Source organism: Clupea harengus, chromosome 7, assembly GCF_900700415.2.
Source record: "Clupea harengus chromosome 7, Ch_v2.0.2, whole genome shotgun sequence".
Lineage (NCBI taxonomy): Eukaryota > Metazoa > Chordata > Actinopteri > Clupeiformes > Clupeidae > Clupea > Clupea harengus.
The window spans coordinates 3506710-3523005 of record NC_045158.1 but is presented as its reverse complement, the minus strand read 5'-3'; the positions used below and the strand labels follow the sequence as shown (position 1 = coordinate 3523005).

At 40.7% G+C, this 16296-nt stretch overlaps 2 protein-coding genes across 2 annotated transcripts; both read left to right on the top strand.

Moving 5' to 3' along the window:
* Positions 1-1074: 1074 nt before the first annotated feature.
* On the top strand, positions 1075-2253 carry LOC116221206 (H-2 class II histocompatibility antigen, A-R alpha chain-like). The gene is made up of 3 exons (XM_031571175.2): positions 1075-1342; positions 1676-1795; positions 2086-2253. Exons 1-3 carry the CDS (start codon positions 1078-1080, stop codon positions 2100-2102), a joined length of 402 nt encoding a protein of 133 aa, XP_031427035.2. The 5' UTR covers positions 1075-1077; the 3' UTR covers positions 2103-2253.
* Positions 2254-8309: 6056 nt separating this feature from the next.
* LOC105898457 (tripartite motif-containing protein 16-like) lies at positions 8310-15213 on the top strand. Its single transcript, XM_031570193.2, has 6 exons — positions 8310-8937; positions 9741-9836; positions 10253-10486; positions 10726-10885; positions 12643-12699; positions 13931-15213. The coding sequence occupies exons 1-6, from the start codon at positions 8371-8373 to the stop codon at positions 14452-14454; spliced, it is 1638 nt and encodes a 545-aa protein (XP_031426053.1). The 5' UTR covers positions 8310-8370; the 3' UTR covers positions 14455-15213.
* Positions 15214-16296: the final 1083 nt, after the last annotated feature.

Genomic DNA, 16296 nt, shown 5'->3' with positions numbered 1-16296 from the left:
TTGTAATATTCTGAGGAGCCGTATAATAAACACAATTATTATGTTCCAAAAAAGTTCCGGGATTTTTTAAATAATGACCGCCGGACTTTACATTATCCCTTACATGGTTGTCATACTCCAAAACATTTTCTGAAGTTGGCGTGCAATGAGGATCTGAAGAGAGAAGTTGTTTTTCATTCTGTTTGATTGTTTTTGGAAACCATTATTCTGGATAATTCTGGTCAAATCTGAACTATCCACCAAACTGGGTCCTACTAGAGATCGAGCAGATTTATTGACCATGTAATTATAATTTAGCAATAAACAGTTTTTACAATAACCTATTCCCACAATCATGGAATGGGTTTAAAGGCTCAGTATATTACCAATAGTTGTTATTAAACCACATAGTATTTTTGATGATAAAACTGAAGTGAACAAAAAGCAGAAAAGAATACAACAAAGACTCCTTTAAGAATACGACATGGCCTATTGTATTTCGTCATGCAAAAACAAAAACCTGAGGGGATGACATGGGAATGCCATAGCCTATAGCTCTATAGCCTGCCTGCACACAGATAATGTATACACTGTGTTTTTCTTTTGTGCTCCAGTTGTGTATCAAGATGCCATCAACGACATATACTGTGACAGAAACCAGGAATACTTTTCAGCAAATCTTGATGGGAATCAGGTACTGTATGTGGACTTTGAGAACAAGACAGTCATCATCACAATACCAAGTGTTGTAGACCCCATATCCTGGGACACATTCTATGGACTGATATATTCATACGCTTACAATGAAATGAAGGAATTTCAGGATGGCATGGAATATATTGCAGGACAACTTGGTTATCCTCCAGAGGCAAAAGGTAAAGTGCAGCTTTTTGAAAATACTTTTTTACTTTGAATTGAAAAGTTTGTACACTGCAGTGAGTATCATTAACTTTTGACATGTTTCTTATGCCGATTGATATTGTATTTTTAATAATTTTTTAACAAAGCCAAAGTGAATGCTAAATTGTGTTATTTTTTAAGAATGAAGTGAAAAAAAATGTTAAATTGCAGAGCCAATTTAACACTTTTGTAAGTGCCATGTATGTCCATGACGAGGTGCGTTTGGGTTCTGAGAACACCCTCATCTGCTACGTCACCGGGTTCTACCCTCCTCGACTCACCGTGAAGTGGACCAGGAACAACAACAACGTGACACAGGGAGTGAGATCAAGCCAGATCCACATAAACAACGACGGCACCTTCAACCAGTTCTCCACCCTGAAGATCACCCCTCAGGAGGGGGACATGTACACCTGCAGTGTGGAGCACTCGGCACTGGAGGGGCCCATGACAAGATACTGGGGTGAGACGCTACAGCAAATAAACTGTGTGACTCATTCCCCATTAACCTGGATATATTATATACAACACAAGGCTTAGCAATCAGTTATGAGCCTCTCAGTCCTAATAGTGCTTAAACAATTCATCCTGGACAACAAGTAATCAAGTATTGCTAACACTTGTCTTGAAATCTGCAACACTGGTGTTACCATCATAAACATATCGTGGCAGAGCCATAAACTGTCATCATGTAACCTCAGATGTTGAAGTGTCTGTGTGTGTGTGTGTGTGTGTGTGTGTGTGTGTGTGTGTGTGTGTGTGTGTGTGTGTGTGTGTGCATCTGTGTCTTCCTCAGATGTGCAGGTGTCAGAGCCCAGTCTTGGTCCCTCAGTGTTCTGTGGAGTGGGTGTGACTCTGGGACTGCTGGGAGTGGCTACCGGAACGTTCTTCTTCGTCAAGGGAAAAGAGAGTGCAGGTATGAGAACAGAACAGACATTACACGACAGTTCATTTCTTTGTTGTTCTATAAATTCAACCAGAAATGTCTTTTGTTCAACCTGGCATGCTTAACACTGACCCCTGCTTTAAATAAACTCACACACAGAGGAAGTGTGACCTTGGAATTTTCGGATTGTTTTTTTTTTTGCAAAAAAAAACAAATACCCAGGGCTAGAGTGTTCGGACCAAATGATGCCACTGACCCTACGCTTAAAATATATGATATGATTTGATATGTGCTGATGTTTTTGATTTTTCTCCTTTCAGGCATAATTCCTCATTAATCAAAGCCCTCCTGAGATGTACTTCCAACGACTGCAGTTAAAAAAGTTTTTCCTAGCTGGAATATGTCATGTATATATACAGGTACAGGTAAATACAGCACAGGGTAGGAAAACTGAGAAATTCCTAATTCGAAGTCAGTAAATAAATAAATAAATAAAATAAAAAAAATGAATAAGGAATTATGCTGTCCATAATTTATAATAATAAATATACCATATCGATGTCTCACGAGTAAACTGTGACTTCAGTAGTATGTTTTACCATCCTATTTTTATTATAACAACATGTACACTATAGCAGATTATCACTTCATGAAAGAAGGTTTAGCTAAGAATCTGATGTACACTTGCTGGTAAAAACTCTTCATTCTTTATCCTCTCTACAAACACACAATAAATAATTGTAATCGGTAGTAATTACATTTGATTGGTTTTTGATTATGTTAGGCGTTTGTGTTTAGTGTTGATGGTCAGTTAACCATGATGTACATGATGATTTTTTTGCCTACTTTAAAGGTACAGTGTGAAGTTTTTAGTGATGTCTAGCAGTAGAATAATTATGTTTTCATTAGTGCATAACTACCTGTAACTATGAATTGTTGTGTTTTCATTAGCTAAGAACGAGCCCTTCGTGTCTACACAGGGAGTGGGTCCTCTTCCAGGTCCATTTTTATGGCCGCCATAGACACTTGCACACGCTTGTGAAGGGAAGGGTATTCAGCTAGTTGTAATTCAGCAACCTCATCACTAGATGCCACACAAAAAATATTGTACAAAGACTAAGGGAAGACTACCAGATCAATGAGAGCAATTGAAGTGATATCTGTGTAAATCAAAGTCTTCCTACAACTTAAAGAATTAAATTAAAGTTTCCCCCATTGCCCAATTGTTGTTTTGTGTTCACTTTTTCACTAGTTTCCCAATTGTACACTATCGTTGGTATCAATATTTACAGCATTAATGGATACTGTTCCCTTTGTACCTGTACCTTATTTTATAGCAAGTCATCTCTCCAAGAGGGAAGCAAAAATATCAGATGAAGTTGTTTGGAAAGACAAAAAAAAGCTACTGAGCGTTCATCCATCCATCCACTTGAGCTGACATTGAAAGAGATGAATCTTAGCCCTTTCTATGGACCAGTGCGACCAGTTCTTCAAATAAAAACAAGCGTCACTTTAGAAACTTAGAAAGTTAGTAGAATCTTTCACAGTACACAGTTCAACACTTTTCTTCAGTCTAAACCAATTTAAAAGGATTAGGTATTGAGCTGTTTTGACTTGCTACTGTAATGTGCTCACTACCCATTTACCTCTCTTAATCCTATCCAGTGTGAGTGCAATTTATGGGTGAAACTAGTTCAGTGAAGTAAAACTCCTCAAACTTCAACAACGTCTACTCTAGTGGAAACAGCATGGCATGAAAACGACATAGAACAGTCCAGTAATGTTCCATGGTTTAATCATGGTTCTTCTGAACAGTGACATGCAAAGCCACTTGCTTCCTCATACGGTCACAGTTCCTCTTCTGACATGGCGCTGGATCAAAAAAGACCACTGACCAAAAAATAATGTATGACAGCATTAGTAACTAGGAAAATACTTGTGGAGGACTCCAATCTTAGGGAAGAGAAGGGGGAGACCATTGTTGATACTGGCTATCAACTTCAAGTCGGTGCTTCATACTAGTTTTAGTCTGTCTCAGTCAGAGCTGACAGTCCTCTGATACCCCTTTTTCACCAGCAGGGAACAGGTTCAGTTCTGCTTTGTATCAGGATCAAGTATTAAGTCGCAAGCGCAGACAGCAAGTAGGGTTCAAGATCGAGTTTATTAAATGAAAGGCTCACAGAACAGAATATGTAGTCTAATCCACAAAGGACAAATTAATAGTTCATGTTCATAGAGACGGTTTCAGTAATCCACAACAGAAAGTATAATCCACAGAATAGTTATCCAACTGAAAGTATTAGTCCAAGTAGAAGGCAACTCACTCAGGTAAACAGTCACTCGGTAATTAGGCTATCCCAGCATCTTTGAAGAAAACAGTGCATAAATTATTTCGGCAAACATCAGTTCAGCATAAGTACACAGAGGCAACACTAAATGGTCCAAAAGAAAAAATAGAGAGAGGAGTTACTAGTACTCACGTTAGCCCATGACAGAGTGAAGGACACCCAGTGCTTAAGTAGAAAGTTGTAATCACTGCAGGTGTGTGGCGGTTGAGCCGGGTGCCGAGGAAAAGCTAGTGCTAAGGTGCTCTAGGACAGGTTTCGCTCTCTAGATGAGCCGTGATCATGCATGGATGTGAGTTTCTGCACAAAATTGTTAACCGATCTGAGCATTTTGACCAAAAATATATTGGCTCAGAACCTGAAAGGTTGGTTTGCAGCTGGACCATGGACTCTCATTAAGACTTTCATTATTTCCTCAGTCTGCAGAGCGAAGATGCACTGAATAGAAGCGCCTGCCGTCCGTCTCATTCTTTCTCCTGTTGTTACAGGAGTCTTATGTGTTTATGGGCTCTCAGTCAGAGACCTGTTACATTCACTTTGGTGAAGCATCCTTCATTACAACGGTTTCACTGGTGGAAACACTGGCTGGTTCACTAGATGGCACCAAAGTTAAAAGAACAAGCTCCCTGTTGGTTGATAACAGCTATGAGAGATGCTGTTGGTTGATAAGGGCTATGAGAGATGCTGTTGGTTGATAAGGGCTATGAGAGATGCTGTTGGTTGATAACAGCTGATGATGAGATGCTGTTTCATGAAGGTGGATGTGCATAGAGACCCAGGATATGTAGATAAATGGGCCACAAAGACCTCTCTTTAAGTACAACAAAGCTTGGTTTAAAAAACAATTACAAATGTTTTCAATGAATTACATGCTTTGTGATTCATTTACCTAAATGAATTGCATATACTGTATAAAATTGCTGTGAGAAGTATTTAAAAATCTGATGGTCTGAGGTGAAGTGACAAAGTAAACAAGCCTGAGCAGTGTGATGTTTACCACACAATAATGGCAAACAACAGATACTTCAATGGACTTTATTTAATGAAGAGCAGATTTTCTTTATTCCTGAATTACCCATCTCCTAGTTTGTGTAAAACTAGCAAGCTAACTTATTTAGGTTACGTTAGACTACACAAACAACTAAAGCACAGGTCTTGCATACGATCTTGCTCCCTTGTAAACTTACGTCACCTGGTACGACCCTCTGCAGACGATGTAATGGCCTGCATTCAACAGTGGGGACGGACGATTGCTTGATTGACTGATTACCCACACCTGGGGACACATGGAGGATAAAAAGAATCAGCGGACACCTGACTCTAGTGATGGCGAAATGAAGCTTCATGAAGCTTCAAAGCTTTCCAGTCAGGCGTGTTGGAAAAAAAAAGGTTCATTCCTCGAAGCTTTGTTCGCACTCTAGTGACACCTGCTGGTCAATAAAAATACGGTGTAGGAAAGATTCTCGGGACAGTGAATTTGTTCAATTTGTTGTGGTGCGCAAGGCCTGCTAAAATAACATGCACACAAACGTATGGTGAAAAAAACGTACCTCAAATTTCATTGTATGTGAATACAATGACAATAAAGGCTTTGTTTTTGTATTCTTTCTTCTAATAATTGTTTAACCTCTGACTCAGGCCTTGCCTGTTACGAATGGTGGGGGATGTGAAAGACTCAAATGCACGACTCAGCACAGGGGTAGGTTGAAGGGGTTAAACGTTTTACTAGCCGGATTCGGTACACAGGTAGGCAGTCCAAGAGTGGCAAACAATCCAAACAGGGAAAAGGCAGGAGAATAGTCATAGTACAGGCAGAGGTCAGAAGCACAAGTAATCACATTAACCAGGAGGACACGCTAATCACTAGGCACACCGGCAAAAACAAGGAACATACCAGGTAACAACAATTTACAAAGACACAACGAGAAACAAGAAAACAAGGACTATATATACACAAGCAACGAGGGACAGGTGAAAACAATCAAGGCGGGGCAGACAATGACACAGGTGGACTAAACAAGGGGAATTAACAGGACACAGGTGAAACCAATAATACAAACAACCCGGGAGATTGTGAACAGGTGAGGGGTGGAGACACGAACAACAACAAGAGGGCACATGGCATAGACAAACAAACATAGGAAAGCACATGGTGGGAACAAGGAAGCACGAGGACTAGACAAGGGAACAAACATGTGACAACACAAGGGAGACAAACTCAGAAATTGGACACGGACAGAACACAGACCTTACATTGCCTTGTAAGTCTGCATTTGTACGAGTCTTTCCTTTACACAGAAAATAACAATATAAGAATTTCTGAGGGAGACCATAATGACACGGTGACAACGACATAAAACATGTAGTACAATACAAACCTGTCAATACATGATTGTGAGAATGATAACAGCAAATAGAATGTAACATACCTTAGCAGTAGTGCTGGATCGGAACAGACCCACAAGCTTCCTTGCCTTCATCCTGAGCGCTGGGAGCCCAGGAGTCTGGTCAAGGGCTTTCTTCACCATCAGGTTAATGGCATGTGCTATGCAGACTGCATGTCTAATCCTCAGGTCCCTGGCACAGGCAAGCATATTAGCTGCTGCATCGGTCACCACACATGTAACTTTGAGGGTTATTCCCCATTCCTCCATAATGGAGGCCTTGGCTGCTGCCAAGTTCACCGCAGTATGGGCTTGGGGACATTTCTGCACACCTAAAAGTACTGTGATAAGTGTGTTACTGCCATTGATAAAATGACAGGTGACCGCAAGATATGCATCCATGTGAACCGAAGTCCACATATCTGCAGTGAGGCTCACTGCAGCATCTTCCTCCACTCTGGCCTTGGCTTCCTTCTTGGCCATTTGGAATTTCTGCTCCACCATGGCTTTTAAGGCCTGAAGAAATAAGATTACAGGTTGAATAAAAGCTGTGAAACAATATATTGTGCACATGTAAATGTGCAAATATTCTGTGCACGTACATACCTGTCTTGTTGGCAGAACATATGTAGGGTCCAGTTTGTTTACAAACCCTCTGAACCACTCATCCTCGACTAGGGTGAATGGTTGGCTATCTTTTACAATCATGTCAACTAAGGCCTCATCCAGTTCCTGTTTTCTGGAACCTAAGCAAAATAAAAAAGGCCATGTATACAATATTACAACAAAAAATGAAAGTGCTTACAAAGTTACAAAAAAACATACCTTACCTTGGCTTGGTCCAGCCTCGGCCTCTTTGATCTCATGCAAGGCACAGTAATGCAGATCACACATTTCATCTACAAATAAAAAAAAAGATACTCATTAAACTAAAGGTACAACAGAATGTACTGTAGAGAATACATTGTTGGACATTTAAAAAAAGATCCGTGACAACACAATAATAGGCTAATGTCAGGGAAGTCATACAAGCTACAAACAGACCTTATTAGGAGAAATCAAAACAAAGAATTCCCGAACGGGTGACTACTTTCTCTTCCTAACTGGCTCCATAACTGAATCTCAAATAATTAATACTTCTAACTACCGCAAATAGGTATAGTCAGCAACGCATCATAGAATAGGGCCGTGGCTTAACATGAGAGAAAACAATCCCAAGAAAACCATGCAGTTTAATGGGACTCTAATGTAATTCCTGATGAGAAAGTAAAATACTTCACTGGAGACGTTCAGGATAGATTATTACCCCTGCATTGTGTATGGTTGGTAAAAGATGAATGCCTTAATTTCTCCTAATTGTTTGTGTCAGATGAGTGAATATTTCACAGTTTTTGGGGGAAAATAATAATATTCATTTGTTGGTCTTGAATTCAAAAATCATTCTTTAAAATACTTGTTGTATATTTTATTCTTGAGTTCCTGGTTTTAGGCATGATGAATATGACTGAGCAGCCAATAAGCTTACCAGGTGTGTAATACTAATGTACTCACTCCATTCCACCTGTTCAATCCTTCTCTCTCTCTCACTCCATTCCAGCTGTTCTCTCCCTCTGTCCTTCTTTCTCTCTGCCCTTCTACCACTCTCGCTCTCTCCTACCTCGCTGTCCTTCTGTCCTTCTCTTTCTCTCTCTCTCTCTCTCTTTCTCTCTCACACACACACACACTCACACAGATGTACATTCTCAAATAATCTGACTGACTCCTCCTCATCAGTGTGGCATCAACATCTCCGCCACTCCTCCTTAGAATAAAACACATGAACAGAAACTGAACTCTCACACTGTTATCGCCCTGTGTGTGATCGAGGCTGTGAGAAATGGCGGATTCTTTCACTTGTTCAGTTTGCTTGGATCTAATGAAGGATCCAGTTGCCGTTCCATGTGGACACACTTATTGTCTGGGCTGTATTAAAGGTTGCTGGGATCAGGAAGATGGTAAAGGCATCTACAGCTGCCCCCAGTGCAGACAGACATTTAGGCCAAGACCTGTTCTGAGTAGAAATGTTCTGATTGCTGAAATGGTGGAGGAATTTAGGAAGACCAGAATGCAAACTTATGTTCCTGCTCACTGTTATACTGGACCTGGAGATGTGGAGTGTGACATCTGCACTGGGAAAAAACTGCAAGCCGTCAAATCCTGTCTGGATTGTCTGTTGTCTTACTGCAAAACTCACTTCAAAGCTCACAATGACCTGCACCCAGGAAGAAAACACTCAGTGATTGATGCCACTGGTCAGCTACAGGAGAGGATCTGCTCTCATCATAAGAAGGTTTTTGAAATATTTTGTCGAACCGATCAGAGTTTTATCTGCTATCTGTGCATGATGGACGAACATAAAGGCCATGACACAGTCACAGCTGCAGCAGAACGGACTGACAAACAGGTGAGTATTGGAGTTAGATATGTGTCTATGAGGGCTCTTATAAGTACTAACTGAATGTAATACTATAACTACAAGAATGCTATTTCACCAGTCTTTAAGTCTGCCTGTTTCCGCAATGACTTTGCCCATTAGAGAAAGGAACAATCAGGAAATGATTATCAGGTGTAAGGTCCAGTGTTGAATGAAAACAGTGAAACATTAACCTGTTGGCTTCAAACTGAACACATTCTTACCTCGCAAAATAATGTTCTGTTCGGTTCTACATGTTCTGAGCCAGCTTGACAAGTGTTGTTGCTGTTTAATACCAGTGCTACTCTTGAACTTTTATAGATTTTCACTTGAAAATGATGGCAACTGCTTCGATATGTCATTAAATCTCTTGAAAAGACTCTTTCTGCAATGACTTTGCCCATCAGAAAATGGAAGAATCAGGAAATTATTATCAGGTGCAAGGTCCAGTTTTGAATAAAAACAGTGAAACATTAACCTGTTGGCTTCAAACTGAACACATTTTTACCTCGCAAAATAATGTTCTGTTCGCTTCTACACGTTCTGAGCCAGCTTGACAAGTGTTTTTGCCGTTTAATACCAGTGCCACTCTTGAACTTTTATAGATTTTTACTTGAAGATGATAGCAACTGCTAAATGTGTCATTAAATCTCTTGAAAAGACTCAAATGTACTTAAAAGTCTTTGCTAATAAATGTTCAGTTGTCATGTGTGATGTCTGATCGTCATTATTTTAAACAATCCCCCGATAATACAGTGAAAAGAAGCTGTTTTTTTTTTTTTTTTTTTTTACAGAGACAGTTGGGGCAGACCCAGAGGAGATTCAATCAGAGAATCCAGGAGAGAGAGAAGGAGCTGCAGGAGCTGAGGAAGGCTGTGTTGACTCTCAAGGTCAGTACTGAGGAGAGGAGGACAGATGGTCAGAGGTTTTAGCAGTCATGTGTTATTGTATTATCAAATCTGCAATGATGTACTATGTACTATGGCCAGATCACAGCGATAAGGCTGGTATAAATGAGGGGGGAAGTGGGAGGTGATATTCCAGCTTGGGCCAAATAGTTCTGAGCACTCTCAAGGTGAGAACTGACTGCATAAGCCAACAGCTGGCTCAGCAATTGCTTGTTATTGTGTTATCACCGTTATGCTGCCATCTCTACATGATACAGACAAACATGGTTTGGCAGGATTTGCCATTGGTCATTTGATCAAAAAGAACCAGTTACCACAAGTGAGTTTGCTCCTTCACACAGTGAGTTTGCTCCTTCACTTGTCTCCTGCCACCCTCATCTTTGTGTGTCTCCTAACAGAGCTCTGCACAGACAGCAGTGGGGGACAGTGAGAAGATCTTTACTGAGATGATCCGCTCCATTGAGAGAAGGCGCTCTGAGGTGAAAGAGCTGATCAGGGCTCAGGAGAAGGCTGAGGTGAGTCGGGCTGAAGGACTCCTGAAGCGACTGGAGCAGGAGATTGCTGAGCTGAAGAGGAGAGATGCTGAGCTGGAGCAGCTTTCACACACAGAGGATCACATCCATTTCATCAAGGTAACATAATTTAAAATAGGGCATCCATGTGGGTTCAAGAGAGGAAAAATGCATAATTTGTAGATCTTTTAATCTGATGTTGGTAATGTCTGTCTAACATATTCACATACCTGAACACATGAATGCATATACACTACACTAACTGAATTCACCCATCATGTCTACAGTCTTTGGGAAAGCACAGACCTGACTGAATATTCAGGAAGTCTGCCTCACCTTTTATGTATTTCTCTCTGTAGAATGTCCTGTCAATCAGAGACTCTTCTCGCTCTAAAGACTTACCCAGCATGACCTTCAACCAAGGCTTCTCTTTTGAGGCTGTGAAGGAATCTGTCTCTGGAGTGAAGGTGCAGCTGGATGACATCTTCAGGCAGGAAGTAGTCAGGATATCTGCATCAGGTGGATACAAATGTTGAATTGACTCAATGATGAATTACTAATTTCAATGTTTGAGAAGACAAAGACCACATTTGAGGCTTCATTTTGATACATTTTTCTGTATCTCTCAACAGTGGCGAATATCCAGATCATCCAGTCTTTAGAATGTGAGTCTCTCTCTTTGTCTGTCTGTCTGTCTCTGTCTGTCTGTCTGTCTGTCTGTCTGTCTGTCTGTCTGTCTGTCTGTCTGTCTGTCTGTCTGTCTGTTTCTCTCACACACATAGACAAACACACACACATAGTATTGTCATCATTAGTTATTACACTGATTATATTGTTTTATACATTGATATGTGATGAGTTCTAGTGTGTTAAAGCCATCTGGTGAAATATGGTGTTTTCATTTCATGTGTCTGTATTATCATTTGAAATTTGATCTCAGTTTGGGTTGAAGCATTAGACACTGTGAACAGGGTTTGGGTCACATTCCTGGACACCAGTGACCGTTTTATGTTATATATAAGCACTGTTAAGCTGAATAACCCTTGATAAAGGAAAAGGCAGTTGCCTAAGAAATAACATTTGCTTACACAGCTTTTCACAGGTCTGTCACAGTTGATAAAAACAAACATTAAGGAAAACAAAGCACCCGAAGATGAACCTAACTAAAGCTATATGGGCTTAGTCAGTGTGTGAAAATAAGTGTGTGAGTCTGGTCTTCAGATCCAGGGTTAATGAGTGTCTCTCTGTGTTGGGATCCCAGATGCTGATCCTGAGCTCCCAATCAGAAGAACAGACATCAGGAAGAATCTGCCACCAATGAGTAAGTCATTAATGACTGATTCTCACAGCCTCTAAGCCTTTACATCAGGGGTCTAGCACAGAAATATCATTGATATAATCTGATCTCAATAAAAACCCTCTTTCAGCTGCGAGACATAGGTGGCACGGAGGTGTGGTAGGGCTCCAGAGTTCGAAATAAAGGCCTTTAGTTACATTACTGGTTCAGGCACAAACATTTCTGGAAACAAACATTTGTTCCCTAAAACAGCGTAAATGGTCAGTTTCCTGCCCCTGTTCACACATGAGCTCACCTGTGTGTTGTCCTGTCACTGTACCAGGGGGCTGGCAGGGTCATGTCCACACCATTGACACTGAATTCTATTCCACAAACCAGCGATTTGCTTTCCTATTAAAGTATGCAATGGAAACTAAAGTTGACTTGTTTTTCAACAGCAGGGCTGTGATTGGACTTAGGCTACTGCTCTCTCACTTTTCTAATTGTTTAAGAACTGAAGGACTAAATGCCCTTACCATCCTCTTGAATGAGTGCATCTCCGTCTTCTCTTGTCCGTGGGAGATTGGAGGTCTTTAAGACTAAAGCAGCTGGAGACTCATAATGTCACCCCCCACCCCCTCCCCCACACATTTTTTGTAACATATGTTATGTTCAGATCCCAGCTTTCATAAAAGTTTAAACTGTAGGAGGCCGATGTCCTCTCTTATATCTGTTAACTCCTCATGTATCCAGACAGAGTTGCAACAATATCATTTGTAAAGAATGAGAATCTTTCCTCTCCCTCATTTCCATGGTATGCCGAGTGATACTCCACGTCTGGTGGGAGCCTGATTTGAACACCCTGAGTCTAAGAAAAATATGAACACAACCGGAGAATCAGCATTCTTTATATATGAGCATATGATGTGATTGCTGTGATGTTTATGAATGCCCTTCTCACTCAGTTTAATGGGCTATAATGTGATGTTTTCTGTCTCAGTGTCTGAAGTCCAGGCTGTTTTTCCTGAACCAGTGACCAGAGGAGAGTTCTCCCAGTGTAAGTTGGACATAAAGACATGCAAGTTATCACACACACACACACACACACACACACACACAGTGATACGCTCACATGCATAGATTCATGATCATGTTAGCAAACCCACATACAAATTCAAACCTACATTCATGTAAACATGTATAAAATCACACACAGCGACACACACACACACACACACACACACATTCATGCTTTTGAACTTTTGGAAACACAGCCACTGGAACATTTACACCTCTCATATATAAAAAGAACTCCCTTCACACACACTCTCTCACACACACACACACACGCGCTCGCACACACACACAAATGTAGACAAACGGGCAAAAAGGCAAAAGGGGAGGGAGGAGAAAGGGAGGGGAAACAATCAGAAATATGGCATGGACTAACACGAAAATCATATCAGGATGAGCATGCTAGCATACATGTGATGAATATACACAATACATAAAAACATAGCATGCTATATACATGATACTTACAAAATTGATAAAGGATAAGTTGAGAAGAGAACATTCAAGTATTGTAGGACAACTAAGTGGGTATACAATGTGCTCGTAAGGTTATTATTATAAGGGTAAGTAGAATTATGGAAATTAAAACTATGTCGATGGTGGCAATTATTTACATTGCAGGTTAATGCTAGCACAGAGTATGGCGTAGAATAAGTGCATGACAGTGTGTTTGGGGTGAGAAGGTGTAGGCCGAGTGATTTACAAGAAGATCATCAGGTGGAGAAACTACAGCAGCATCCCACAGCAAAGATAGTCTTGACTAAGGGGGGAAAAAGTGAGTGGGAAAAGTTTGGCTGCCAATACCAAATATGTTCTTAATGGATATGGTGATGAGGAACAATGTTTCAACAGCCATCGATATTTGGGAGCAAAGATTACGCTACAAGTGAGATCATTTGGTTAGAAAACATCAATTTGATGAACAAAGAGAGAGAGATACATTTAGGTAAACAGTAGGTGATATGGCCACTTCATCAGTATCAGTATAAGCATCATTTGATATATGAGGAGAGGGAGAGAATTTAAACATTCATGCTTTTGAACGTTTGAATAGAGACACACCTGGACACATACACACTCAATGTCTCTCATGTCTACAAAGGAATCTCTTCAAACACTCTGTGTTTAACTATTTCCTTCCCTCTCTCTGTCTGTGTCTATCTCTACACACCAAAACCAAATACCTAAGTTTGTCCTGTCTTCTTCTCCATCAGACTCCTGTCACTTCACTCTGGATCCAAACACGGCAAACAGAGACCTCTATCTGTCTGAGGGGAACAGGAGGGTGGAAAAGAGAAATGAGCTCCAGTCATATCCTGATCATCCAGAGAGATTTGATAGGTGGTGTCAGGTGCTGTGTAGAGAGGGTGTGTCTGGACGCTGCTACTGGGAGGTTGAATGGAGTGGGGGGTGGGGGGGTTATATAGCAGTCTCATATAAAAGCATCGGCAGGACAGGAAGGGCTAATGAGTGTGTGTTTGGACATAATGATCTGTCCTGGAGTCTAAGCCTTTCCAGCACCAGCTCCACTTTCTGGCACAATAATAAAGAGACTAAACTCCCTCTACTGGCCAGCCCCAGAATAGGAGTGTATGTGGATCACAGGGCAGGAACTCTGGCCTTCTACAGCGTCTCTGACACAATGACCCTCCTGCACAGAGTCCAGACCACATTCACTCACACACTCTACCCTGGGTTTAGGTTTCTGGGTTCTGGATCATCAGTGAAGCTGTTGTGACTGACATATACAGATGCTGAATCCAGACTACATTCACCCAGCCTCTCTACCCTGGGTTTAGGGTTAGACATTAGATCACCAGTGAAGCTGTTGTGACTCTGGGGTGGAGCGCTGGGGTGACCCCACATATTGGCAAGTGTACCGCACTGGTGTGGTGGTGGTCTGGGAAGAAAACAATGCTCTGCAGCGGCATCTGAGGCCAAACCCCCGTTTTCACATGATTCAGATTTATTGAACTCTACAACTCAATTGTAATCAACTCAAGTCATCACAGCTCGAACCCAACTAACACAATTCCCCAAGTGGGGAAACATTAAGAGTAAAATCTTGTCACACACCAATCAGAGCCTCATGATAGGTAGATAAATGGGACATGGGTGGCTTTACTTATTTTGGAACAATGGATCTTTTTGGAGTACAAACTGCTTATTTCATCATTAGTTTGTATTGGTAAATACATTTAAATAATTTTACTGTATTCAATGTTCTTTACATATCAGTTTTTCACCAAATTTCAGTTTACATTTACATTTACATTTAGTCATTTAGCAGACACTTTTGCCCAAAGCGACGTACAAGGGAGAGAATATTCAAGCTACGAGCAATAGAACCTGGTGTAACAATAAATAAATACTACTTTACATAAGAAATATAACAAAATGAAATAAAAAAGAGAGAAAGAAGTGCAGAAATGTAACTGCTGTAATTGCAAGTTTATTTCACTACAGAACATAGAGGAATTAAACTTTTGCAAATGTATCCATGTGGTGTGTCTTTATATTGTGTTCATCATGTGAAGGGGGTTGTTCTGGGGGGGGGGGGGGGGGAACCATAAGCGCCATCACTCATTGCAGTAACAGGTTCTTACAGTAGTGTTTTGAATTGATCTCACAAGACTGTAATGGCTATTTTGTAGTGTATGTGTACTTGAAGGCTTCTGTGTGATGTCTGAAGACAAAGTGAAGACAATCAAATAAATGACATGCTTTGTGATTAATTGATCTAAATTAATTGCATACATCAATTTGCTGTGAGAAACATTTCAAAATCTGTCAAACTTGCCATTGAGGTGAAGTTTGTCTGGATCTAAAATCTTGGACCACTGCTCTTCTCATGGCATTAACTTCCATTGCTATGCTGATGACACCCAACTTTACCTATCTCTGAAACCCGATGACATTGTACATCTACCCAAGATAGAAACCAGCCTACAAAAGGTAAAATCTTGGATGGATAACAAATTCCTGCTCCTTAACTTCGATAAAACTGAGGTTATGCTTACAAACAATTGAGAATGACACTATTTAGCCATCTATACACACACTCGATGGCATCTCATTAACACCCAACACTAGCATCAAAAACCTTGGTGTAACTATCAACCAAGACCTCCTACTTGACTCACATATAAAACAGATCTCAAATACATACTTTTTTCATCTACGCAATATTGAAAAAATTAGAAAAGTCTTATCCCTCCAAGATGCAGAAAAACGAATCCACGCTTTTATTACGTTGAGACGAGATTACTGCAATGCTCTCCTGTCTGAATGTAGCAACAACTCAATAAAGAGCCTCCAGCTTATGCAGATCGCTGCTGCTTGCACACTCAATAGAACTAAAAAATATGAACATGTCTCACCTGAACTTGCCTCTCTGCATTGGCTCCCTTGGCTCCAAACGGCTTGGCTCCAAACTACCGTAAGTGCAGGTCTCCTTGTAATTCTAAGAATATCAAAAAGCACAATTTGAGGCCGCTCCCTCAGCTATCGAGCCCTCCTCCTCTGGAATAATCGTCCTGCCTCCATCTGAGATGCAGACAACCTTTCCATATATTCAAAT

Coding starts and splice junctions, on each gene's coding strand:
- LOC116221206 (XM_031571175.2), top strand. CDS start 1,078: ATGTATGTCCATGACGAGGTGCGTTTGGGTTCTGAGAACACCCTCATC. Junction 1,343..1,675: donor GCCCATGACAAGATACTGGG/GTGAGACGCTAC, acceptor TGTCTTCCTCAG/ATGTGCAGGTGTCAGAGCCC.
- LOC105898457 (XM_031570193.2), top strand. CDS start 8,371: ATGGCGGATTCTTTCACTTGTTCAGTTTGCTTGGATCTAATGAAGGAT. Junction 10,487..10,725: donor ATCACATCCATTTCATCAAG/GTAACATAATTT, acceptor TTCTCTCTGTAG/AATGTCCTGTCAATCAGAGA. Junction 12,700..13,930: donor CAGAGGAGAGTTCTCCCAGT/GTAAGTTGGACA, acceptor CTTCTCCATCAG/ACTCCTGTCACTTCACTCTG.